This window comes from Heteronotia binoei, chromosome 8 (assembly GCF_032191835.1).
Source record: "Heteronotia binoei isolate CCM8104 ecotype False Entrance Well chromosome 8, APGP_CSIRO_Hbin_v1, whole genome shotgun sequence".
Lineage (NCBI taxonomy): Eukaryota > Metazoa > Chordata > Lepidosauria > Squamata > Gekkonidae > Heteronotia > Heteronotia binoei.
The window spans coordinates 91442416-91468557 of NC_083230.1; the positions used below are offsets into that span (position 1 = coordinate 91442416).

Here is a 26142-nt window from a genome sequence, read left to right on the forward strand (position 1 = left end):
CCCGCTTTCGGCCCCCTCCCTCCCTACCTGCCTGGGGGGGGGGCTTACCTTCTCCAGGGTGTGGGTGGCCTCCCCTCCGGGCGGGCGGGCTGGCCAGGAGGCGCAACGGCGGCTGCTGCTGGTGGCGGCGCTGCGGGCGGGGCTGGCGGCGGCTGAGGAGGCGGCGGCTGAGCCCACCGACCCGGGGCCTCCCGCCACGCCGCCGCAGGCGCCGCTGGCCCGCCTCCTCCGTCGCCTCCCGCTGGCCCGCCTCCCGCTCCAGCTGGCCCGCCTCCTCCGCCGCCTCCTCCGTCGCCTCCGCCTCTGCCGCGGCCCTACGCCAGCGAGAGGAGCCGGCGGGCCGCGCGTTCGAGGAAGGCGGCAAGTGAGGGAGCCAGCGTCCCTGCGCGTGCGCACGGCGTTGTGGCGGGCCCCGCGCATGTGCAGAGCCCACCACACCGCCGTGCGCACGCGCAGGGACGCTGGCTCCCTCACTCGCCGCCTTCCTCGACTGCGCGTGCGGCCCGCCGGCTCCCCGCTGGCTAAACCGGGACTTTTAATGGTCCCGGTATAGCCAGCCCGGGAGGCGGGAATTGGGGGCCAGAATCGGGACTTTCCCGGGTGACCGGGACGGTCTGGCCACCCTACTTGTCTCACAATAATTGATTTGCCTCATAATCCCACAGCAATGGGGCAGTTATTATGCAAAACCTTTTCTGCACATGCTTTAAAAAGGTAAAGGTGCAACTACCCTGTGCAACTACCAGTCGTTTCTGACTCTGGGGTGACATCACATCGTGATGTTTTCACCGCAGCCTTTTTATGGGGTGGTTTGGCATTGCACATGGTACATTGCATATGCTTAGATATGCTCTTTTAGTATGTATTTTCATGTCCCTGGAAAAGAGAAAATAGTCAAGTCAGAAGCAACACACAGCATAAAGCACTTCCACTGTTTACCTCCACCAACAACTAATATTCAGTAAAATAACTTCCATTTATCCATTATGACTAATAGGTGCTGACAGAACTTTCTTCCAGGAATTTGTTTCAATGCCATTAACCAGGGGCCAGCATTTGAGCTTTTTAGAGAAATGGCATCTGAAAAAATGCTTTAAATTAACTTATAAAAACATTCTCCAGCTATGGCTGGATATATATATATTTTTAAACTCCTTATCCCCCTCTGTGTTCTCACCACTGCATCTCCTCGCTCAGACAAATCTTTACCTGTTGATTTCCTGCATCTCAAACACCTGTAGGAGAATAGCCTCTGCATATAATGCCCTTGTCGAATTTATTTTATTTATTTTGATTTGATTTGTATCTTGCCCTCCCCGCCGAAGCAGGCTCAGGGCAGCTGAGTGGATCTATAGAAAGAGTTTTGCTTGTCTTAATGCAATGCCCTTATTATTATAACATTCAGCAGAGTATTTTATCTGCGATTTTAAGCGGCAACTCTGATTTACCTGCTTCCTACAAACTAATATTTCTCCTCAATAACTTTGAAATAAATGTCACTGAAATTGTGGCTACGTTTCTTCAAGCAGCTGTTTATTTACATAGTGACATTCTTAAATAAACTCTGGCCTAATTTTATGATGATATATTTTATACTGAGTTAAGTGTCTATAACAGTACCCTTATTAATGTTCATCTGAAATGTATCTTTTGCCAATAAAGGTAACAACTTACATAATGGTGCTCTAGTATTCTGTTTTTAAAATTATTGCCAGCTTCTAGATTTAGGATCTTCCTAATCCAAGGCAATGCTAGTTTTATGGCTGATTAATAATACAGTAGTGAAGTTACAGGGGATAGATACAAAATAGAATCCCAGATCACTTTGAAGAATAATAGATTTACTGTGGCACAAACTTTTGAGGCTAAAAAAACCTCATTGTGTCTCTTCACTTAGATCATCAGCATCAGGTACCCTATTCCAGGTGCCCCCTAGATCACAGTGCCTTTTCTATGTTGGGACAGTTATATGTAACAATCTTTCCAGATATTTCTGCTCACAGTTTCCTCTTAAATTCTAAGACTCTTATTTTTCTGGACTTTTACCTGAGCACCATTTTTTGCTAGTTTTATTTCTGTTGGTTTTGATACTTTGTTTTAAATACTGCATTTGCTTTGTAGTTGGAATAATATTTTTATCATTGTGATTCCTTTTAGAACTTTTGTATTAAGGGTTCCAAATGTGTGGAGAGGAAAAAGGTGTCACTTTAATAGCAGCTTACTGAGAATTAAACAAGTGATCTTATACCTCCATGATATGCTTCAAATGAAATGCTTCGACTGCTCCAAAGTCTTTGTTGAATAGACAGGACATTCTTCTTTGGATCTCTCGATAACCTGCAGTCTAGGCCAAGACCCTTGAGATCTCAGAAGAGTGTACTCCCCCCCCCCATACATTTTCAATACCTGGTACCAGGGTGTCTGAACTCATAGTTCCATCCACTGCCAATCTAACATACCCTTCCATTTTTTGTTATTTAAAAACATACATTCTGCCTATTCCCAAAAAGTCTCAGGATAGCTAAGGATAAATATTAACAGCTATTTAAGTTAAGGTCTGCCTTCCAAACCTTGCTTTCAAGGTCCTGGACGTTGAAGATGAAGCAGGTTGTGCAGGGTTGAAAACTCCAGATTGGGAAATTTCTGGAGATTTAGTAGTGGAGCCTGGGGAAGCGGGCACTTGGGGAGGGATCTCTGCAAAGCATAATTCATACAGTTCAACCTTCAAAGCTGCTATTTCTCCAGGATAAGCGAGCTCTGTATTTCAAGGATCGGCTGTAATTTCAGAAGTCCTCAAACCAAATCTGGAGATTAGCAACTGGAGACTGGGCACTTTCATTGGTGCCACCTCCTCTGTGGGTTGCCTTCCCTTGGAAACTGGTTTGAGACCTCCCCTACTCTCTTTCACGCACAAGGCCAAAGCATTTGCTTTATACGCAGCCTTTTAAATAAATGTATTTATCTTATTAAAAACAACTAATAAGTGATTTTATTTGTGAGTTGCCACGAACAGAGCTATGGAAAAGCACTTTAAAACTTACTTAAAACCCTAGTAAAATAGCATATTAAAAGCGCAGCCTTAAACAGTCTCATGCATAACGAATACGAACATCAAAATACAACCTTAACGCCCCTTAATCATCTGCTCGGAGGTTTTTACCTCCTCGCTAAACCTATTTCCTCTCTTTCCCCTCCCATCCCGTCCTCTTCTCCCCTCCCCGCCGTCCGGTTTGCTAGGTTTCTACAACGAAGAGTTCATCTAGGGAGGATAGTACGCAACGCCACACTTCCTGCGCAAAATGCTCCCGCTCGCCACTAGTTCCTCCACTTCCTCCCCGAAACAGGAACCTTGCAGGAGTGGTCCTCCGCGCAGCTTGCGGACGGGGCTTGCAACAGGCGGCTGCAACCTGTTTACACCTTGGCTGGTGATCTCGCTGCGTGCCCCCTTCTCCCTGGTGCAGGGAGAGAGAGAGAAGCGCTAGCTCCCCCCCCCCCTCTTGGCTATAAGCGGCGCTGCATCAAAACAATACGTGTCACAGAGGAAAGCTTGGCCGCCACCCCCGCTACAGCTTTTGCAGCAGAATTAAGCCAAGCACAATTATTCACGACGACAGCTTCGGTGCTCTTCTCGCAATGCCGGCTGTCGACAAACTTCGCCTGGAAGAAGCTTTGCAGGATAGTCCGCAGGTATCGGGGCAGGAGCGAGTAGATCTGAAGTGGGAGGGGGAGAAGAAGGGGTGGGGGTAGGATGTCGTAGCCCCGCCAAATTGCGGGCTCAACCTATCTGCAACACTGTTGTGGAAAGAGAGCTAAAGCAGGACTGGCCGCGGTCCGGAATAATAAGGCGTTTAGCCGAGGCCAGCAGGTCTTTCGATCTTGGTGAGCATCTGGTTTTAGGGTTGCATCCAAGCGGCCTAGTTAATTTTTGTTTGTTGGATTAAAGTTAAATGATACTTGGGTCCTGTTAAGAACTGGATGTAGGGTTAAAATCCAGCCCTCTCCCCGATTAAGAGGCATTTTGGAATATATATGTGTAGTCTAGACCTTGAGGGAGTCTAGAAAGAAGGATAAAGGTAGCCATAATATTTGATAGATACGTCAGTACTCTGAAAACTGTTAGGGGATCTGGTTCTGTGACAAGAAACGTTACCATAGCAATAGCAAAATAATTATTTGTGCAGTGCTGCTCGGAAGCTGCATTTCATACACACAAAAAAGCACCATATAGCTCCATTTTACAGTCTGGGAAGTACGGGGAAACTGCAGCAGAGGTTCTTCTAATGTGAAGTACTGTGTACATATGAATGAGCTTGAAGGGGGATGGGCAGTGACAAGCGCTGGCTGCTTCTTAGTGCATAGAGGGGCTAGAACAAATCGAGGTCACTTTAACTTTTTTACCAAGAAAGACCAGTGGAGATTGTCGTCTTTGAAAGCTGGGGAAATTTTATTTGTTTGACTCTTTATCTGATTGCTAGTTCATTAAAAATACCAAGAATAGACATTTAAGGAACAATAATTGAAAGTTAAGATACACAGTTGATTAAAACCTCTCTGGTAACCCCTTGTAAGTGTGTATGTGTTTCCCAGCAACCTTATGTCCTCTGATTCCTTTGCCAAATTGACTGCCACAGCATGAAGGGTCTGTTGTTCTCTTCCTCTCCTCCCTTTTACTAGGGGCAAAGAAAAGGTGTTAGGATTTAAAAGTCTTTACTATGAAGCAAGGCTTTTCCCCTTCCTTGGCCTGTCATTTTTTTTTAATCTTTCCCAGGGAAAGGCCTTGATGCAAAACAGGCTTTCTCCTGCTCTAATGGAGAAGGTACAAGCATCAGGTGACTCATCTCAAAGGGAGTCGGTGCATCACTAGCCTGACTTCTAATTTTGGGCGACATGAAGACGTGATTAGAGGCTGCAGAGCACATCAAAAGCTTGGGCTGCTGCAGTCTTGGCCTCTTTGTAGAGCTGGCAAGGTCATGGGACTAATTGCTGAAATTCAAGGCATTCTTTCCTGACTTAAAAGATGCAAAATTATTTGCACAAGTTTCCCAGAATTTCCTGGAACATGAAGAAGAAGAAGATATTGGATTTATATCCCGCCCTCCACTCCAAAGAGTCTCAGAGCGGTTCACAATCTCCTTTACCTTCCTCCCCCACAACAAACACCCTGTGAGGTGGGTGGGGCTGGAGAGGGCTCTCACAGCAGCTGCCCTTTCAAGGACAACCTCTGCCAGAGCTATGGCTGACCCAAGGCCATGCCAGCAGGTGCAAGTGGAGGAGTGGGGAATCAAACCCGGTTCTCCCAGATAAGAGTCCACACACTTAACCACTACACCAAACTGGCACTGACATGTGATGCAAATGTGTACACATCCAATTTTTCCACTAAAAATGGTGTTCCCACAAAAATCCAGGATGGCTGCCTTTGTCACAGTCACCCCAACAAACCAAATGAAAATTTCTTTTCTAATTTGATAATTGGAGATCACATTGAAGTAAGAGAGCGCTTCCAAGGAAATAATGGGTCTAAAAAGCATATGGTGGCCCCCAAAGCCTGTATTTGAGTATCATTTGGAAGTGCTGTAAGGGTCAGTTGATAAATTTAGCTAAGTAAAATAATTTTTTTCATTAACTGTACTGCTTTAGGCTGCAGGTGGGGAATGCTGTTTGTATGTCCTTCCTTCAGTAAACACAGGGCATCTTGCATGGTTTCTGAATCTAAAAAACTAGCAAATCAGGGAATAAATATTTGAGCCTTTTCTTGGTCATGCTATTAATAGGATATTTCTTCAGCCTTTTATCAAACATGCATCTCTTACATCTTAACATGGTACAGTTCAAGAGAATGATATGCCCCTTGATCCTGTTTAATGTATAAACGGGACAAGAGATGTAGTAATTTGGAGAAAATTATGGGGAGGGGTTGAATCTTAGTTTTAAAACTTTGTCATTTTTTTAGTTACCTGCTTCCGACCTTTGGAATGGGGCAGGCAAATAGAAAATTAATGAAAATTTATGAAATCACACTGAAGACAATTTCCATCATCTTCTAGTTTTCCTCTCCAGGGCAAATATCTTATTTCTGTCCACTGATGGATGTTCTCAGTATCCGCTGTTGCAACTTTGATTTCAGGGGTTGGAACTGGAGAAAACTTCCCCCCCTTCTGTTGTTCAATTTATTGTGGAGTTCATTTTGTAAGACTAGTTTTCGTCAGGATAAATTCTGTACTTAATCCACATCTGTGCTGCTTAGTATTGTTCTTCAAAGGCTTAATTAGCCTTTTCCATCAAGAAGGATTTTCCAGGGTCCCTTCCCCCTCAGCTCCCATCACCCCTCTACCATAAAGGACTTGTTTTAAAATTATAGCAATAAAGACCTTTTTAAAAGTTATATGGGTCTGAGCCTTCCAAAGTAAAGCACTTTTAACACCTATTATTTCAATAGAAGACCATACTTAGCTTTCCCAATTATCTCAGTTGGACTTAAATATGATCACAACTTTGGATGCATTGTTGTTTCTATATTTAGAATCTAATTCCTACCTTATTAGTTGGGAGAAAAAAGGATTGTTGATAACAGTGCATTTTTGAACTTCACAATTGTGGTTTCCTACAAAATATCACCTTACATTGCTTAAATCTTCAATATGTTGCCCCAGAGGACTACAAAATAGTAATATGTTATAGCAAAGATGTTATAATACATTTTATGGTATTATTGGATTGGTATATGGAAGGGAGACCACCAAGGAAGACTCTACAGAGCAACACAGTGACAAACCACCTCTGCTTCTCACTTTCTTTGAGAGCCACTGCTGGTGTCACCATAAGTCAGGCGTGACTTGGCGACGTTTTAAACAAACACACGCTAACATTGCTCCTTTATCACTGCTCTTTTGTCTCTTATTGGCTGTCTTCCCAAAGCCACGTTATCAAAGCTGAAATGTTCACAGTTTAAGGCTAGCATATGGTAAGCTTGTTAATATTTGACATTCCTTGGGGGCGGGGAGGGAAGAATAAATGTGTACCATGATACTGTTAAAGTGGCAGACCAGGAGGCATAAGGAGCATGCCACACATGGATACTTAAGGAATATCTGAAAAAAAATATTGTTAGAATCTACACATTGTTATTAGCCAGTGTAGGGTACTAGTTAAAGTATTAGATGATGATTAGGGAGAACTGAGTTCAAAGCTGTGCTCAGCCAAAATACTGGGCCAGTCATTGTCTGAAAGCCTAACTTTTTTGCTGTTGTTTAATCCAAACTCAGTTAGTTTAGATAATTTCAATATTTTGAAGTCTTATATTTAAAGATATCAATTTCCAGTTCAAGTTTTTTGTTGCATTCACTCAGAATAATACAATCCCAGATCCCATGTCCATTTGCTTTCTGCATTTTATATTCAGATTAGGCATGACCTCAATACATTCCTGATATGGTGCTCCATGCTGACCGAGTTGCCTACTCCATGCTGATCGAGTTGCCTTGATTACAGAAATCTGCTGTGGCTGTAAGGGCCGCACCCATGGTACATTGTGTGTAGACAGTCTCTTTATGAGTGTGCCAACAGCTCCTTTGGGTAGCAGCTAGGAAATGGCAGATTCATACAACCTGTTAGAGCAAGCCTGTGGCAATCTGGAATGATAGGTGAAACAAGCAAATAATAAATAATTAATAATCAGGAAGTGATCTCATGAATATTGCTTTTCTTTGTGTTTCCTCATAGGCCAGTGCTCTGTTTTGAAACTACTGATGTCATCTGTATCCAGGCTTTCCTGTGTAATCAATTAATAATTGTATTAAATTATGCAGCATTTAAATAATTGGGGATCATGCTGCTTGAATCATCCCTATAAATGAAAGAGCTCACTGCTATTAACTTTCCAGGCTTTACAGGTTAGGAACTCTCCCTGAGGGCTCCTTAATTCCTCACAAAATTAGCAGTTTATTCTCCATGTTCTTCATAGAAAAGGATTTTGTCTTTTTTGAATGGAATTTACTCAAAGTGATTTAGGAAGCTATGGCAGGTCCTTATTGTCTCTGATGTGCACACAGTTGTTTTTTTTAAAGAGGAGAGAGGTATTTTCTTCTGTCATGGTACATAATATACTACAGGTATGGGTGGCATACCTATTAATTTTGTAATATACGAAGCCTGAGAGCATGTCGTGGCTGACCTTGACCGTAAAGCAATATGAAGGAAATTTCAAGGAAAGGAGTATTTTCTTGGCTCCAACCACCATTTTTATGTAGTATTAACAAGAGGAAGTGAGCTGTAGCCCACAGAAATTTTATTTTGGTGTCATTTTCATAGCTCTGGTGCAAAAAATGTCTGAAGTTGCCTCTGGACTGTGAATTGCCCTATGCTACCAGGTCAGCTCATTGTGCTCTCCCCCCCCCCGCCCCTGCAAGCTGTATTTTCTAGACAGAGAGTCTTAACTTCTTAACTTCTCTTCCACAGTTAGATTTAATTCTAGTCTAGGATTACACTAGGAACTTCAAGAACAGATAATCAAGTTAACTTGAATGTTTTTGTGTAAGTCCACAGACAGCTACTATACTAATGACTCCTTCATACGCATTCTGGTACTAAACTATCAAGAGAGATGTGTTAGGCCTATTTTGGGTCAAATCCATGAAGATGTGTTGTATGTCTGCTGGGCCACAGAGAGGAATAAAAAAGCTGATGTATGCATAATCCTCAACTCTCCCTACATTTATCCATTAACATTCTTTCCTGGTGACCATGGATAGCTACAGAGAAACAGTTTTTCTTAGTATGTGTGAAGATGCCGTGTGTTGGGAATTGAGGGGTACAACTTGTTTAAAAGGGATAGACAAATTAGGAGGGGGGAGGAGTAGCATTATATGTAAAGGAAGTATATACTTGTGAGGAAATACATGAATCTGAACATGGAAATTCAGTTGAGAGTCTTTGGGTAAAAATAAAAGAAAATAAATAATAGTGATATTATGGTGATGGTCTGCTATAGGCCACCAAGCCAGGCAGAAGACTTAGATGCAACATGGTAAACACATTACAGAGTTCTCAGAGAAATGGGTCACAGTAGTCGCAGGAAATTCAATTACCCAGATATCTGTTGTAAGTTCAACTCTACTAAAAATGAAAGGTCAAATAAATTCCTGACTTGTATTGCTGACAGCTTTCTTTTGTTTTCACCTCTTTGTTGTACTTCTGAATCACTGTGGTGTGCTTAACAGCTCCATAGTGCTTCCTAAGAGAGAGCCAGTTTGGAGTAGTGGTTAAGTGTGTGGACTCTTATCTCAGAGAACTGAGTTTGATTCCCCACTCCTCCACTTGCACCTGCTGGAATGACCTTGGGTCAGCCATAGCTCTGGCAGAGGTTGTCCTTGAAAAGGCAGCTTCTGTGAGAGCCCTCTCAGCTCCACCCACCTCATAGAATGTCTGTTGTGGGGGAGGAAGATAAAGGAGATTGTGAGTCTCTCTAAGTGGAGGCCGGAATATAAATCTAATGTCGTCGTCATTTTCTTCTAAAATGCCATTTTGCTCTTTTCCATGGCTTGCTCTTCCTCATTTTCTTTTTTAACTTTTTTAAAAGTTCTAAGTTGAGCGCCATGGCACTAAACCAATATAGCACTTTGGTGCTACAGCAGTACCATTGAGATACTTTGGCACCACTATATTGGTCGAGCACTGTAGCGCTCAATTTAGAATGTTCAAAAAAAAGTTTGAGGGAGATTACACCATGAAAAAAGGTGGGGAGAGAAGACAACTTCAGAGATAGCTTATTAATGGAACTAAATTCATTTTATGAAACCCCTGTCCCAGTATCACTTTAGTCAGAACTGGACCAACAACAGATAACATCTGGTTTAGAACAGTAGTGTGAAAGTGGCCTGTGTCAGGCATGTGTGTCAGTTTTTAAGGAAAATGAAGAATTTATATAAAAGATTTGTTTGTTTTTCTCCTGACCAAGTCAGAACCAATGGCAGATAACAGTAAAATAAAATACAGTAAACCTTATGAAAACACATAGGGTTGGATATAGCCAGCTTTTTCACTCAGTCTCTCCCAATTCTTTTCCTTACTGCATCCCCCCTCCTATGTGGCTTTTGTACATGCCTCTGACCCCCCCCTCCTTTTGGTGCTCAGAGGGGACTCCCTCCCTTTTTCTGCAGTGGGAAAGCTGACTGGATCCAACACATAATTACAAAGATTAAAAATACATTTAAAGCTACCACTTTAAAAATTTTGTCTTGCGTGTGTATGTCCAGCAGCTGGGATTCATATTTCTTGGAGTGCTCTATGGAATACTTGTGTACAGCCTTGGTGGAAAGCCATGAGAGTGGCAGGCACCCTGATGTTCTACAGGCAAGGGGAAGCTAATAAACAAAGCCTGGACTGTAAACAGAGCACATCCTAGACTGAGGTGATGTAAACATTGGGCCCTGCTATGAAGAGTACAACTGCCCCACAGGAATATTTATTTATTTACTTCACTTATGCCCTGCCCTTCTCCCCAGTGGGGACCCAGACTTGTGAGGTAGATTAGGTGAATGTGTGTGGCTAGCCCAGGTTCATCCTATGTTTTCATGGCAAAGTGTGATTAGAACCTGGGTCTTCCAGTCCAACAATCTACCCACTATGCCATTCTGACTATCATGGCAGTGAGAAGAGCTAAACTGTGCCAATTTCACCTCCCTACCTTGTTGTCCTTAACTGTTTGAGGCATTTTTCTTCCAGTCTTCTTCGTGGCAGGGCAAGGAAAAATGCTCCAGATAATGAAGGCAACTAGGGAATGAGAAAATTTAGGTTCCCTCATCCACCTGTTCAACTGTGGGAAAAATAACCTATTACACCAAACACCTACTTACATATGAATGGGTGACTATATGTGCATCTTTTTCTCACATCTACTTTAGCCTTCAGACAAGTTGTTAAAATCTAGACAGTTTAGATCAGAGGTGGCCGAACTGTGGCTCTCAAAGCCATCACTGCCCATTGGCCAGCTTAGCATTTCTCTCTTTAAATCACTTCTCCAAGCCAGCTGGCAGCATGGAGAATACATTTAAAGCTAAAGTTGTTTTTTTTCTACCTCTCCCTCCTTTCCCCCATCTATTTGCCTGCCTTCCATTTTGCAGCTCTCAAACATCTGATGTTCATGTCTTACAGCTCTCAAACATCTGACACTTATTCTGTGTGACTCTTACATTAAGCAAGTTTAACCACCCCTTTGGCCACAGATACAAGTCATGGGAATATGGGAGAAGGGCTATTACAAAAAAATAAATAAATCAGAGTTGACAGAAGAATACTGGAAGGGGGGGCCTCCTGTACGGAATAATTTGACTATCACTTTTGTGCTCTTTAAAAAAATTAAACCTGTTTGTCTGCTGAGTTTCGACACAGGTTTGGGTATTTTAATCAGCAGGATAAATACCTACATTTTTTGTTCTAGCATGGGATGAGGCAATGGCAATTTGGAATAATCTCACACTGATGTGCATGATACAATTTAAGTGCACTGCTCTCTAATTTTGGAAGCCAGTCACATTCACTATTATGTCTGCCCTATTGTTCTTAACCGCATTGTTTTAAACCATGTAGTCTACCTTGATTCCTAGAGAGAAATAAAGTGGAATAAAATAGACAGTAAAGAGAAGGAAGAACAAGCATATACATGAAGCTGCCTCATATTGAGCTGGACCCTTGGTCCATCAAAGTCAGTATTGACTACTCAAGACTTGATTCAGACAGTGCAAACAGAAACGGGGATTGGCCAGATTATGTCAGATGCCACCCCTGCCCCTACTTCCCCTTAGTGTTAAATTTCCTTGAGGACTGCTAGCACTTGCATAGGGAAGTAGTATGTAATGTGGCCATTCTGTGTGGGAATATCATCGTATGCCTCATAGTGGATGTGTGAAATTGGAGGGTGTTAGCCATCAATGAATCTTCCCTATTCAGGGGTAACAAATTTATAGATGTTGTCTTTGTGTGCATGTTAATTCCCCAGTTCATGTGCACTTGGCCAAACAGACCTGTTCCTGCATGGCCAACATTATGAAATACTTGCTGTTAAAAATGTTTGATGGTGGCATATGGGAAGGGGGTACTACGTAAAATACTGAGACTGCTCCATCTGAGCTTTAGGCATTGAGTTGTATAAAGCAGGTCTTTTTTGATAGCAAAAGCAGCAGGAACTCATTTGCATGTCACCATTGTTTCGCATAGGGCTTTTTTGTAGAAAAAGCCCAGCAGAAATTCATTTACATATTAGACCACACGTTCCTGTGCTTTTAAAAAAGCCCTGATATAAAGTAGTAAATGCTGGGAAGCAGATTGTTTGGGGAATTTTGACCGTAATCAGGTGATGGGCTTCTGTGAGCCCCTTCTTCCCTGTTACACATTTCATTCATCATGAGGGTTTCACATTATCTTGCTGAAATCTGGAGTCCTTGGGAAAACATCTATTTTGATATGTGGTTCTTATAAATATTACTAATGCCTGTTTTTACTATGCTACATCTTTGTTTTATCCCCCCCTTCCATTTGAAGGGGGGGATAAATTGTTAAATTGCTTACCCTCTTCTTTTGTCAGACTCGCTCATTGCTGAGTGTATTTGAAGAAGATGCAGGAACACTTACGGACTACACCAACCAGTTGCTTCAAGCAATGCAGCGGGTTTATGGGGCTCAGGTAAGCAATTTTGTCTGTGTTTTGGCTTCCCTTTTGAAGTATTAGAGGCAAACCTGTGAGATGGGCCAACACTAACCGGCTGAGTCGAGGCTTGATTACCCCTTCTTTTGTATAATGCTGGTGCTGGGATCTGTTAAGCCAATCAAATACATTGCCAGGTTCATTGTGTTAGTATTATGTACATACTGGAGCCATTCCATCCTTTACAATGGGAAAATTTCTTTTTTATGGTAGCTCAATTTTGGATGGTTGTGCTCATGAGGATTGTTAGTGAGATTACTGTATCTGTACCTAAGCTCTCTGTGTATGACATTTCGATTCACAGGTAGAGTGAGACCAGATGTGCTGGCTCTCACATCCTTCTGTCCACATCTGGCACCTTTGTCACAGTACCTGAGTATGTACAAACTATAGACTCGGCCCCCATATGGGGTGAATGTGCAAAGGAGGGAGGGCAGGCTAGCTTTCCTGTCATTGGGCAGTGGGGCCAGCTTGTCCCTGCTTTTTGTGTTATTTGCATTGGCCTTGTAGGCTAATAGGTCTCTTACAGCCCAATCCAGTGATAAGGGGCAGCCGGCCACGGCGTAGCTTCCGTGCCGCTAGTAGACTTCCTGAGGACTTCAGCACTCTGGAGCGTGGGGAGGGGAGAGTCGTAGCTCGCCGTGAGGGAGACGGTGGCCATGGCAACACCGCTGGCGGAGGCATGGAAGGGAGGTGGAGGCAGCCGGACGGGAGGGCCAGCCCAGCCACCCCCCCCCCCCAATTGGCCAGTCCTGGCACATGCACTGCGGCTCATGACAGTCAGGGATGGGGAGAGGTGGTCCCAGAGAGGCTGGTAGCCATCCCCAACCCACCCCCAAACAGAACGGAGCTAATGATGGGCAGACCATCAGAGGCAAAGGAGAGACGGCCCACCAACATAGGGAGGGAACAGGAGTGAGGCTGGGCATGCGCGCATGAGATGCCTGGCTTGGTGGCGAGGCAGGGGTGAGACAGGCCCGCACAGGACCACAGAGAAGCCGTCAGTCCCCGCACACCTTCCCGCTGTCAGAGACTCTGCCAATGGCGGGCACACAAGCAGGAAGTACCAAGTGCAGGAGCTTGCTGTCATAGGCAGCGGCTGGAATGTGTGTCTGGGAGCGAGCAGCCCAGTAGCAGACCCCCTTCCTCGAGACCCCCTGTGTTGCCCTGACGCCCCCCTGCCATGTGCACAGAACACCTTCCCCGAGGGCCACGGAACTCAGAGTGTGAGTGGATCAGCTGCAGAACTCTGAGTCCACTTCATCAGCCCCCCCTTATTGTCCTGTGCACAACAGCCCTGTGGGGTTGGGTAGGCTGCCAATTTGGGCAGACTGAGGGGCGGTGCTCCCCCTCCCCTGTCCAGCCATGCGGGGGGCAGCATGATGGCTCATAGACCGTCCCCCCCAGGTCTGCCCTCCCTCTCAGGCATTTTCTCGGAGAGGCCACTGACGGGGTGGGGGGGGGTTGCCCAGGGAATATGCAGCAGATACCAAGCGGGAGAGACAGCAGAGGGCACAGCTCAGACTTTATTTTTCCAGAATAGAGTGCAGCAGTCTCCCTGGCACATGCTGGGCAGTCTCGCCATGGGCAGGGCTCCATTCCGAGCGGCGGGCAGAAGCCTCTGAGGGAGTGGGGGGGCAGTGGAGCGGCACACGCAGAAGCCTCTGTGTTGAAGTCTCACCTGCAAAACGGAGATAGAGATCAAGAGCACCTGCAGGTGCGGCGGCTGGAAGAGCGGGCTGCGTTGCAGCTGGGCGCTCTCTTAAAGGGACAGTCTCTGACCCACCTCCCCACAACAGTGCAGCCGCCACACACACACACTCTGTGCCCTGCCAGGGGTTGTAAACGCAGCAGAGGGCAGACCAAGGGAAGGGAGCAGGCGGCAGCACAGAGGAGTGGGGTCAACAAATGCCCCCTGCCGGAGCCCACTGCCTGGTTCAAGTGCCAGTGACGCTTGTACACCGAGCAGTCAAGAGCGAGGGAAGGGGGAGGCTGGGGGGGGGCAGTGGAACTTACCGAGCCATGGGCGACAGTCCTTGCATGCAGAGCCTCCAGGAGCCCGGAACCTGTGGAGACCTGGAAACAAGAGCAGTTAGCCCCATGGGAGAGACCTCTCTCTCCCTCTCGCAAGGCAAAGATACTTTCAAAGCAACCGCGAGATGCAGAACCCGTCACCAACGTGCCTGCCTGTCCCTCACTCTAAGTCCGTATGGCCAGGAGCTTGCCAGCAGAGCTTCCCGCTATGCGCTCCTTTCCCTAACAACTGAGTTGTGCGAGGCCAGAGTGGAAGTATTTCTAGGCGGGGGAGACCACGATTGGGTGCTGGAGAGGGGGCTCGTTAGCCTGAGGCGTGAGGGAATTGGGTTTGCAAGCTTCCACAGCGGCAACACCGACCTTTTGGTTTTGGTGCCTATGAGGCACGCCACCGTTTTTGCGGGCATAAAGTTGCGCCTCTTGGGGGGGGGGGCATGTCATGGGCCAAAGTGCTCAGGAAGCAGCCTAAGCCTGGCCGCGTCCCCAACTCCACCGCCTCCTCCGCCTGAACGCCGTGCTTTGCCTCACTTCTGCCCACACTCGGGCACAGCCCTCAGGTGGCGCTGCCCTTGGGCGGGGTGCTGCTCAGGCAGCCCCCCGCCCACGTACCTCCCCTCCGCTCTGGTGGCGCTGGTCGTACGTCAGCACAAACCCTTCCTGCACGCACGTACCGGCTCATCTGCTTCCAGAAGACTTTCCGTCCCCCCACCCCCCGGATTGCGCTCTTAGTCTACAAGGCCAAAAGGTCAGTAGCCATTGAAAGGGATTTCAAGCTGCTGGGAGCTGCTGTAGGAAAAAGCCCTAGGTACATATTTTCACTGAATAGAACACTTCCCTTTTTCTTTGTCCAGAATCATGCATGTCATAACAGTGAGATCCACCCTTGCAGGTGTTTTGATTTGCATTGCATGATGTTACCGATAAGTATGTTGTTGAGTCAACTCCCATGTTTGCCAGGTGGAATGTCTGGAGCTTACAGCTTCATGTGGCACACCTTCCAGACTTTAAAGCATTCTTGTTTGTGTTCTTATCCTTATTTCCAAAAGTTGCTGTAGTACCATAGTTATTGGGACATCCATCTACTTGCATAATTGGAACTGTAGATGGGATTTGGGGACATGGCTTCAAGTTCAATATAACTTAATTTTATTATAAGGTAAGAGGAGAAAGCAAATTGTTTTTATAGCACAGACTCACATTGTGGGATAGCTTTTTACTGATTGTCAAAAACATGGCATGAAGTGTTTTATTTGCTTGTGTATGGTCGATGTAGTTTGTGGAATAGAAAAAAAAATCCTCACAATTATGCTGAAATAGCCATCAAGTGAGTATTAGACAGGGCTGGGTGGGGAGCAATGAGGAATTGTGGGAACGATAGGAGCAATTTGGAATTCCTACCACACCCTTTAATCTCCCCCTTCAGGGTTCAATAAACTGGCAGGTTTGAGAAGGGTAATTTTCTCTCCTCCTTTTCCCACTTTAACTGACATCAGTGGTTCTCAGCATTCTGCATTCTTGTAGCATATTCTGTCTTCATCAAGCCATTGTGTGTGAGGAGAAATTAATTTACAAAGTTAGGGTTTTTTCATATGTAGGAAGCCCTCTGGAGTATGTAAAAACCTCTACTTTGTTTTTGGGTGGCCTGTGTTTGATATCTGTATATGGGCCCGCCAGTGTACTATTAGACAGTGATGAAATGATGGTGTGGATTTTTAGCTCAAGTGATTCCGTTCTTATCTGGTATCTTGTATACAAGGATACCAGCCACACTCTCATTTAAAACTGATAAGTTTGGTTTACTGCCCATATTAATAAATCTGTGTGCCACCTTTTTGAGCATGGAATTGATTAAATGAAAGTGGTGTTGAGAGATGTTGGACATATCTTAGGAAATCTCATTTGTATTTGCAGCTTCTGCAGATGGGCCGGAGTCAGGAAAAGGCTGTGTGAAAATAGACATGCAAACCATGTGGCAGCTTGTATTAGAACCATCCCCATGACATGTAAATGTGCATTTGTGTGTCACTGGGTTGGTCCTAAGAAAAGGTACCATATGATTTCTGCGCTTGGTTTTTTAAAATTATTTTATTTTTGGCCTAACACCGCTGTAAAGCATCTTAAAACATGAACATCAGAGTAGCTTGTTTCTTCTGAATCACAAAGTGGAAGAGAAGCCTTTGCATGTGTGAGTGAGCAGTCAGTTCTGAAGAGTCTGCAAAATGTGAATGGATGTGTGGTTGAGCCTATGGAAAGCAAAGACAATCAGCAATACCCAAGTAATTGTGGTTTTTTACCATGCTGGTATTGCTGTTGCTCAGAATTTGAGCCAGAAGCAATTGTACAAGTTTCTTTTTCATGTGTTATTTATATAGTTTACCCAGTATTCTGTTACACGGTTAGGTTACAAAATCCATTTGGGTAGCCCTGTAAAGTTTGGTACATAGAGAACAAAAAAGGGAGATTTGTGGTAACTTCAAGACTAATATAATTATTGAAGCGTAAGCTTTTGCTGGCTGGAGGAGACTTCTTCAGGTGTTCACTATGGGTTTTTTTCTTTGTCCAGTTGTTGAAAGAGCATTAACACTTTGCTTCCAGCTCTCACATTCATTGCAGTCCTAAAAAGAATTATATTCTTCACTCTGTTTAGGATTGCATCGCTATGCTATTAAAGTGATGCACAAATTAAAATTAACAATGACCAAAGCTGTGGGGAGGGAGAGAACCAGTTTGGGAACTGTTTCTCTTTAGTGTGATTTTCCTGCTTCAATCTTATTTGTGGTTTTGCTTTACACCCACAATGCAAATGACTGCTAATAAAAATAAACAATCCCAAGTGCACGGTTTAAAATTTGCTGGGGGGTGGGGGGAAAGGTCTGAGCAAATCCTGTTCTTGGATATATGCAAAGTTCAGTTCAAAGTTCAGTTTAAAAAAAAGATATAGTTATTATATGCAATCTATTAAAGCCAAGATTTGTAATTTTTACCCATATACTTATACCTTTATCAATATATAGAGCAAGCAAGCTAGAAGAGGGTCTGGTGCTGTTGAGGAATAATTGCATGTGACCCTAAATAGGGAAGGGGGGAGTGACTGGCCTCCTTAGTGCTGCCCTTGATGGCTACAGTAAATAAGAGGATTAGTCTAAGTGTGTGTGTGAACCTCCGTAATGAGACACCTTTTCTCTTTGTAGAATGAAATGTGCCTGGCAACGCAGCAGCTCTCCAAGCAGCTTCTAGCCTATGAGAAACAGGTATGTGTCATGCGGTGCTTGCAACCTGAGCAGTGGCCAGGTTCAGCAAATGAGAACTGAACGGATGATGTGCCCAAGATCCATGCGTATTTCCTTTAGTGTTAGGGAGGTGTCATTGGGAGAATATGCCTCAGATTTTTACCTTGGCAAGATTACACTGATCTCTTCTGCGATTTCATAGTATTGCACCAGGTGATTTCCTGAAAATTCAAGCCAGCATGGTGTATTTGGTAGTTTCTTGTGTCTTACAGGGATCTGATGAAACTCCCTTACAGTACTGTTTTATTTTCAACTGCGAATGTCTCATAGGTGCATTCCTTCGCTTTTCCTCCTCTGAATGTATATCAGCCATTTATTTGTACAGAGGAAACAGGGGACTTGGAGGTAGAGCAGATGCTTGTACTTCTTCTGTTCCTTGAGCCTTTAATCTTTACAACTTTTACTCTTCATAATCCTATCTGTTTATGTAATCTGATAAGCAAGGATCCCAGTGCATGCATTTTAGTAAGTGTTCTAGACAAATGAGCTTCAACCCTTGGGCTTGGGGCCTTCGAGTGGATTGCAAGTTTCTCTACATTTGCCATTTTTGCCCTTTAGAGGGATTAAGGGTGCTGTTCTTTCTACCTCTGTGCATGCATAACTACAGGTGCAACAGGGTGAGGCTATTTCAGCAGTGGAGTGAATTCTTCCATGGCTCTGTTTCTTGATTTTTTTCCTCACCATGGTACGCTACCTAATGTTTGGCTTGTGTTTCCTGTCCTGGTTCTCTTGGTCTGCTGTCCACATTACCAACTGCCCTAGCTCTGGTTCCCTCACTTCCTGTCTCGTGACTCTGATGTCACATTTTTGGAGCTCAGTGGCTCTTAGGTCTGGAAATGTTGGAGATCACTGCTGTAGTCGATAAAAACTTGAAAGCAAGATTTGTTAGTCTCAAAAGTGCCACAAGACTCCTGTTTATTTTTGCTGCAACAAACTAATATGGCAGCTCTGCTGGAATTCTGGTGTTTGTGATGAGGGTAATGTCTCCTCCATCCTTCACTATGTTTGATATCGTTTATATTACACTATCCTCCTAGAATTTAGTGGGAGCCACTGAAGACTTATTTTCTTTTGTTTGCCATGCAGAATTTTGCCCTGGGTAAAGGGGATGAAGAAATGATCTCTACTCTTCAATACTTCTCCAAAGTTGTGGACGAGGTAATCCAGGTGGCCAGAAACTGCTTTCTTAGTTTCTCTTTCTACACGTTTGCCTCACTGCAACTAGCCTGTTCTGGATATACAGAGAAGCTGGAGCTGTGAGTGGTTAATAGAAAAGGGCAGCAGTTACTGTTCTGCTGAAAGGAAGGGTCAAAACAAGTCTGTTTTGAAATAAGTTTAAGAGTAACTAACAGAGCTTTCCCTCTCCTTTTTATTTAGATTTTTTAAAAAAATCTTCCGTGGCTTCAAATAATTCTTGAGTGTGTTAAAATAACTCCACAATTACGTAACAATAAATCTTGAACCTAAATGTGTTTAGTGCATTTAAAGGTACCCTTCTGCTCACAGATCCAAGGCTGTGGTTTGGATCCTACTGAAGATTTAAAATTTACAGTACGAAGAATGTGTCTTTGTTGGACAACTGCCTTTATTTCTCCTTTTTGGGCTCAAGTCTAGCTTTGTACTTCAATAAGGAATGATTTCACAAAGACTCTGAGACAGGAGTGCTCAACAACAATCTCAGTTAAACAGGGTTGTTACCTGTGCAGAGTAGGTTGGTGTGCTGTGTAGCTGCTCTGCATGGGTAGCAGCCCACAGCCAAACTAGATGTTTGGATTTTAAAGAGTTGAGTCCAAGGAACTCAGGTTCCCTGCAGCAGGGAAAATAAAATAAAAATAAAGAACAGCCTTTTGGGGATTAGAAATCTGCCACGAATGAGCAAAGGACTCAGAACCGGTTTTCCAGCCTCAGAATAATGCTGTGGGGGAGTTATTTTCCCATTTTTGTTGCTCCATATGGATTTTTTCTGTGTGGGGAGAGCATAGAAGTTGTCCAACTTCAGTGAGTGTTTGCTGAATAAATACAATTAAGATCATATAAGCTTCAAGGCCTCTCCTTTGGTAAACTGTTCAGACTTTGAAAATGGATATGTTCCTGCTGAGCTGAAGGTTACTTCAGAAGTCAACCACATTATACTTCATTATTTGCCTAGTTAATTTTGTCCCAGTCTTGTGTACCTACTCTTCTCTTCATTCCTGGAGGACGGCGACCTGGCAACAGTGATCCATGCAACGGTCACCTCGAGGCTGGACTACTGCAATGCCCTCTACATGGGGCTGCCCCTGTGCCGAACCCGGAAGTTGCAGCTAGTGCAGAATGCCGCTACCTGGCTGTTGTTAGGGCTCCCTAGACGGGAGCACATTCAGCCGGGGCTTCGGGAACTGCACTGGCTGCCGATAACATACCGAGTTCGGTACAAGGTGCTGGTTATGACCTTTAAAGCCCTTTATGGTCTGGGACCTGCCTACCTTAGGGACCGTCTCTCCCCACAGGTTCCCCAGAGAGTGCTGAGGTCGGGGTCTCAGAACCTCCTTACAATCCCTGGGCCAAAGGAGGCCCGTCTGAAAGCGACCAGGGACAGGGCCTTCTCGATTGCAGCTCCCTGTTGGTGGAATCAGCTCCCGGAGGAGGTGAGGGCCCTGCGGAACCTTGAACAGTTCCGCAGGGCCTGTAAAACAACCCTCTTCCGGTTGGCATATAATTAATTGTGATCGGAATGCCTGAATATTAAATCTCGAACATCAGATTTTGAATACTGGAAAATTTGAAAGACTGATTTAAGGAAAGGTAGCATAGTGTATATCGATGTGAGTTTTATGTATTTTATTGTATAATTATTAACGTATTTAAATTGATCTCTGTTAGCTTTTTTTTTTCTGTTGTAAGCCGCCCTGAGCCCACCTCGGTGGGGAGGGCGGGATATAAATCGAATAAAATAAATAAATAAATAAAATTCAGCCCTTTATCCTCAGAACACCACTGTGGGGGGGAGGTTGGAATGAGATATAACAACTGGCCCAAGGAAGTACAAGCTCCAAGAAAGAGTTGCCATCTTAATTAGCTAGCTATTGAAGACCATGCAGGAGAGGGTGGGAGGTGCCGGGCTAGATAAAGTGCAAATAACATAAGAACTCCTGAAGGAAAACACAACAGTTTGATCTTAAAATCTGACAGAGAAAATCTGCTAAAAAACCAGTCTCAAATGGGACTACTTTATAAAAGCTAAAAGAGTCATTAATATGATTTTAAAAACCCTTAAAACCGCAGAGCTCCAAAACTGCGTCTGGCAACAGCAACCGCCCAGAAGTGGGGTGATGGTACCTTTTCATGCATTGTTAGACAAGTCTGGCTTTGAAGTAGGAATGTAAAATTTCCAGAAATTTTGAAGCCACAGGGAGGGAGGGAGATAGAAATTTGGAGGGAAATTAATGTAGTAAACACCTCTTACTAATTTAACATCATAATGCTTCTTGAACAGCATATAAAATTGTACTATTTGGCATATCTTTGGAATTTAAAAGTGTAAAGTGTCTTAGTTTTCTATGAGAAGACTGTAAATATACCCTGTACTTGAGAAAGAAGTGCAAACTACTGCCATAGCCCAAATATCTTAATCTATCCACTCTCTCTGTCCCCATGTTTAGTTTAATAAACCCCTGTCTGCTTCCCCCTTAACCATCTTTGTTTCTAAACTGACTAGATGTGCACACACCCTGGCTGAAATGGCAAGGCACACAGGAGGGAACAGTTTCCTCTTTCCCTTGTGCCTTCCACCCTGCACTGCAACCAGCTCTATTTCTCTGTCTCAGGAGCAGCTTTGGAGGGAGGATTCAGTGAGGCCAGTAAGACAGTGGGAGGTGACAGCCATCTGTTCCGTAGTGGAGTTCTACTTCTTTTCCTTTGGAATCAAACTGAGGGGTTCGTGTTCTGATCTTGGAGAACTGAGAAGGTGATTTTGCCTTCTAAACCAAAGCATCTCCTGTCTTTCAGCTTAACATTCTGCACACTGAATTGGCCAAGCAGCTCGCAGACACAATGGTTCTCCCCATCATTCAGTTTCGGGAAAAAGATCTCACAGGTAAATATTGGTCAAGCTCTTCTGGATTTTTGTTTCTTTTGATATTTTATGTTATTTTCATTGGGAAGCTTCCAGCAGAAATCAAAGCAAGAAAGAGGTCTCAGTCTGGTGAACCTGATGTACATGACCAAGTTGTAGAAGGCAAGAAGGGAATTGTAAGGGCCAGAAAAAAGGGGGGTATGTTGGCTTCCTCCTCTAGACACCAGGATTCTGTGAGACTAGCAGCTGTCTCTAGCCTGCATCCTTTAAGCTGGCAAATACTTGAGCTTGCATGAAATCAATCCAGTGCAATTTGATGACCTCATTCTACAAGAATTTTTCCAGGGTCAGGTGAAATATGGCTTGCATGTTGCTGTACCACAAACACTCCAGTCTATGTTTCTGGATTGCAGCATCTCTTTATCAGGCTGAGCTTTGTATTGATTTGAAGCCAAACCTTGCATATTTTGAATTTGATCTGAACCCAAACCAATCCCTTTATTGCACACACAGGTATTTAAAATTGCTTTAAAATAATGCAGGGGAAAAAGTTCTTGAACTTGATGTAATGAATTCTTAATAAAATTGTTTCAACAATTAGGTTAGAAGTGGTTCCTGTGGTACTTTGGGCATCAGATGTAGACTGATTGAGCTAGTGAAGTTCCTTCTAGATTCTTCCTGATCCAGTAGCCAGCTCACTATCCCCCTGCTCTCTTGCTCAGTTCTTCTTAGTGCACTGATGATGCTTTTAATGTGATCTCATGGCAAACATGTCCCTCTTCCATAAGAGAGACTGCATTTACACATCGCATTAAACATTAAACAATTAAGAAAAAAGGAGATGTTAAAGACTGGAGCCATTATCAGACCATCACATTAATTTCTCACGTGAATAAAGTGATGCTCAAAATCTTACAACAAAGACTATTACCATATATGGAACGAAAAATGCCAAATGTTTGAGCTGGATTCAGAAAAGGAAGCAAAGCTTTGGCTGTGTGGATCATGAAAAACAGTGGTTGGTTTTAAAGGAAATGGATGTGCCGCAGCATCTGATTGTTTTGATGCACAACCTGTAGTCTAGGCAAGAGGCTATTGTTACGACAGATTAATGAAGAAAAAGAATAGTTTTCACTTGGCAAAAGTGTCAGACAGACAAGGTTGTATTGTATCTGCTAAATAACTATGCAGAATATATCATAAGGAGAGCTGGATTAGATTCAAATGATGGTGGAGTGAAAATTGGTGAAAGGAACATTAACAATTTGAGATATGCAGATAACACTGCACTAATGGAAGAAAACAGTGAAGACTTGAATGGCTGCTGCTGAAGGTTAAAGCAGGAAGTGCCAGCTGAAAATCAAGACAAAAAGTAATTATTACTGAGAAATTACACAACTTTAAGGGTAACAGTGAAGAAACTGAAACTGTTAAAGATTTTCTATTCCTTGCCTCCATCATTAGCCAAAAGGAGACTGCAGCCAAGAAATCAGAAAGTTTGGAAGGGCAGCCATGAAGGAGCTAGAAAGAACTTTAACTGTAAGGATGTGTCACTGGTGAACAAGATCAAGTCAATTCATACAATAATATTCCCTATTACTGTGTGTGAAAGCTGGATGATGAAGAGAGCTCATAGGAAGAAAATTGATTCATTTGAAATGTGGTGTTGGAGGAGACTTTTATGAATACCATGGATGGCTATGAATACCATGGTTCTAGATCAAATGAAGCCTGAACTCTCCCTAAAAACTAAAGTGATCAAACTCAGGCTGTCATACTCTGGTCCCATTGTGAGAAGGCAAGAGTCACTGGAAAAGACAATGCTAGGAAAAGCTGAAGGCAATAAGAAAAGAGGACAACCCAGCATGAGATGGATTGACTCCATCAAGGAAGCCACAGCCCTCCGTTTGCAAGTTCTGAGTAAGGCTGTTAATGATACGCTTAGAAAGTAGTTAATTCATAGGATTTCCATAAATTGGAGCAACTTGATGGCACTTAACAAACACACATTAAACATCTAGTTAAACAGCAATGTATGTAGGTAGCAACCTCTGCGTACAGTGGAATTTTCTACAGTTACTCCAGCCTAAGCATTAGAGCAAACTATGGCTAGCAAACTAGCAACAAAACTTAGTTTGCAATCCCTGGTTTGTTGGACTACAGGAAATCAGATATCATAACTAAACTGGGGTTTAATCAGACTATCATTTATAATGGTTATGATGTCCAAATGCAGCTGTGATGTGAGATGAGACTCTCAAAGTAGGAGAATCATGTGATCATAGCATCCCACTTTATGTTATCTATGGGGTGGAGAAAGGAGGTATTGCTACTGCTCTTTCACTGTGCTAAAGGGCTCAGCAGTCCAGTGGGTGTACAAAAGAGACCCATTTCCCTGTCTGCCTAATTCTGTGATTCTGTTAATCACATTTCTACCATTGCTTTAAAAAATAAACTCAGTGTGGCATGAAATAGTTCTTTGTTGGACTGATTAAGAAGCAGATTTGGTGAAAAGTTTTAGAAAGAAATCTCTTACGCACAAAATAAAATGTTCATATTGGAATTTGAACATAAGGGAGTTGTGACTGTTAATGAGAAGCTTAACCAGCACATGTCTGGTTTTGTGAATACCTTTCCCACTGCTGCTTTACTGTAATGCAGGATCTGTCTTTTCTTTTTGTTCTTTTTTTAGAAGTAAGCACTCTGAAGGATCTCTTTGGCCTTGCTAGCAATGGTACGTTCCACAGTTTGCCTTTTGTTCAAATGAAATTTGCTGATCGTATTGCAGAAGATACATTGTACAGTGCACAGCTGATTGGGTTGTGGTGCTCAAATGTGCTCTTGCTTTGCAGAACATGATGTTTCCATGGCAAAGTACAGCAGATTACCCAAAAAGAGAGAAAACGAAAAGGTAAAAGAAATGTATTTAATTATCTGCTTCATTTACAGCCCCCCTTTCTCCCTGAGACTCAAGGCAGTTTACAGAATAGAAAACAGCACAATCAAAATGGCATGATAGCATGAGATATGCAATAGGACTAGAGTTTACAAAAATTAGAAACAATGCAAAAAAGTTTACTTGACAGTTCTATTTTCCTTGGGGAATGCTTCCCAAGTAGGGATGTACAGTCTTATCCCCCACCTCCCCTTTTGGGTCTATTATATCCCCCAAAATTTTGGAATTTCAAAAAAATCCTGGATCCCAAGTTTTTAAATCTGGGATTTTCCAGAAATTCTAATTGGGGGTGGGGGGTCTCATAGACCCAAGATGTGGGGGGGGGGGGGGGAGGAGAAACAACTCAAAAGCTGCAAAGCTACAAAACAAAACTGAGATGAGGGGAACACATTGCTCCCATTTCTCAGCTGTTTTTCCCAATTTCTTCTGCAGTCCCTTTTAAACCAACTGGTTTTCAGGGGACTGCAGAAGAACCTGGGGAAAGCAGCTGAGACATGAAAACATTGGAGGTTTTTTTTTTCAGTTTTCCCCCAAAAAATCCCAGGAACTTTTGAGGTGTCAAAAAATTACATACAAGTATTTTGGGGGTATATTTTTGGTTCAGGAAAATCTGAAGGCTCACCTCTATTCACAGTATTTAGAACTGACAGATATTCCCCTTTAGGGTGGGACAAGACTCACTGGGTTGGATCCATACAAAATTTTCAAAATGGGAAAAATAAATGACTGCACCCCCTGCCACAGCCCACTGATCTCCACAAAATTCTGCTTCTGTGGGACAGGGGACCTGGAGGAGTGGCATGATGGTAGTCTACTGCTGGAAGGGAGAAATTGTCAGTTTAGTCTGGACACAATATTGTGTGTGCGAGGACAACAAATGCCTTAGTGCAGCCCCAACCAAGGGGCTTAGTGCTATGATTCTTGCTTCAGGTGTAGCAGTTCAGATCCCACACACAGCCTGGAGAAAGAGGAAGAGATTGCTGCTTTGTGTGTTCAGAGCACTTGGCTGGTGATTTGTAGATTTTTTAAAATTTTACCTGATAATGGCCTTTGAAAAGGCAATCAGTAGAGGATTGATTTATTATCCATGATAAATAGATGATGCTTT

General features: G+C 43.6%; 1 protein-coding gene across 1 annotated transcript in view; it reads left to right on the forward strand.

Moving 5' to 3' along the window:
* Nucleotides 1–3314: 3314 nt before the first annotated feature.
* The window catches only part of APPL2 (adaptor protein, phosphotyrosine interacting with PH domain and leucine zipper 2), a 43335-nt gene continuing 20507 nt past the window's right edge, over nt 3315–26142 (forward strand). The window contains exons 1-7 of the mRNA XM_060245579.1: nt 3315–3687; nt 12581–12679; nt 17926–17985; nt 19111–19182; nt 22012–22099; nt 24771–24812; nt 24931–24989. Of these exons, the coding sequence (XP_060101562.1) occupies nt 3634–3687; nt 12581–12679; nt 17926–17985; nt 19111–19182; nt 22012–22099; nt 24771–24812; nt 24931–24989 (474 nt within the window). The 5' untranslated portion in view covers nt 3315–3633. The remainder of the gene's footprint in view (nt 3688–12580; nt 12680–17925; nt 17986–19110; nt 19183–22011; nt 22100–24770; nt 24813–24930; nt 24990–26142) is intronic.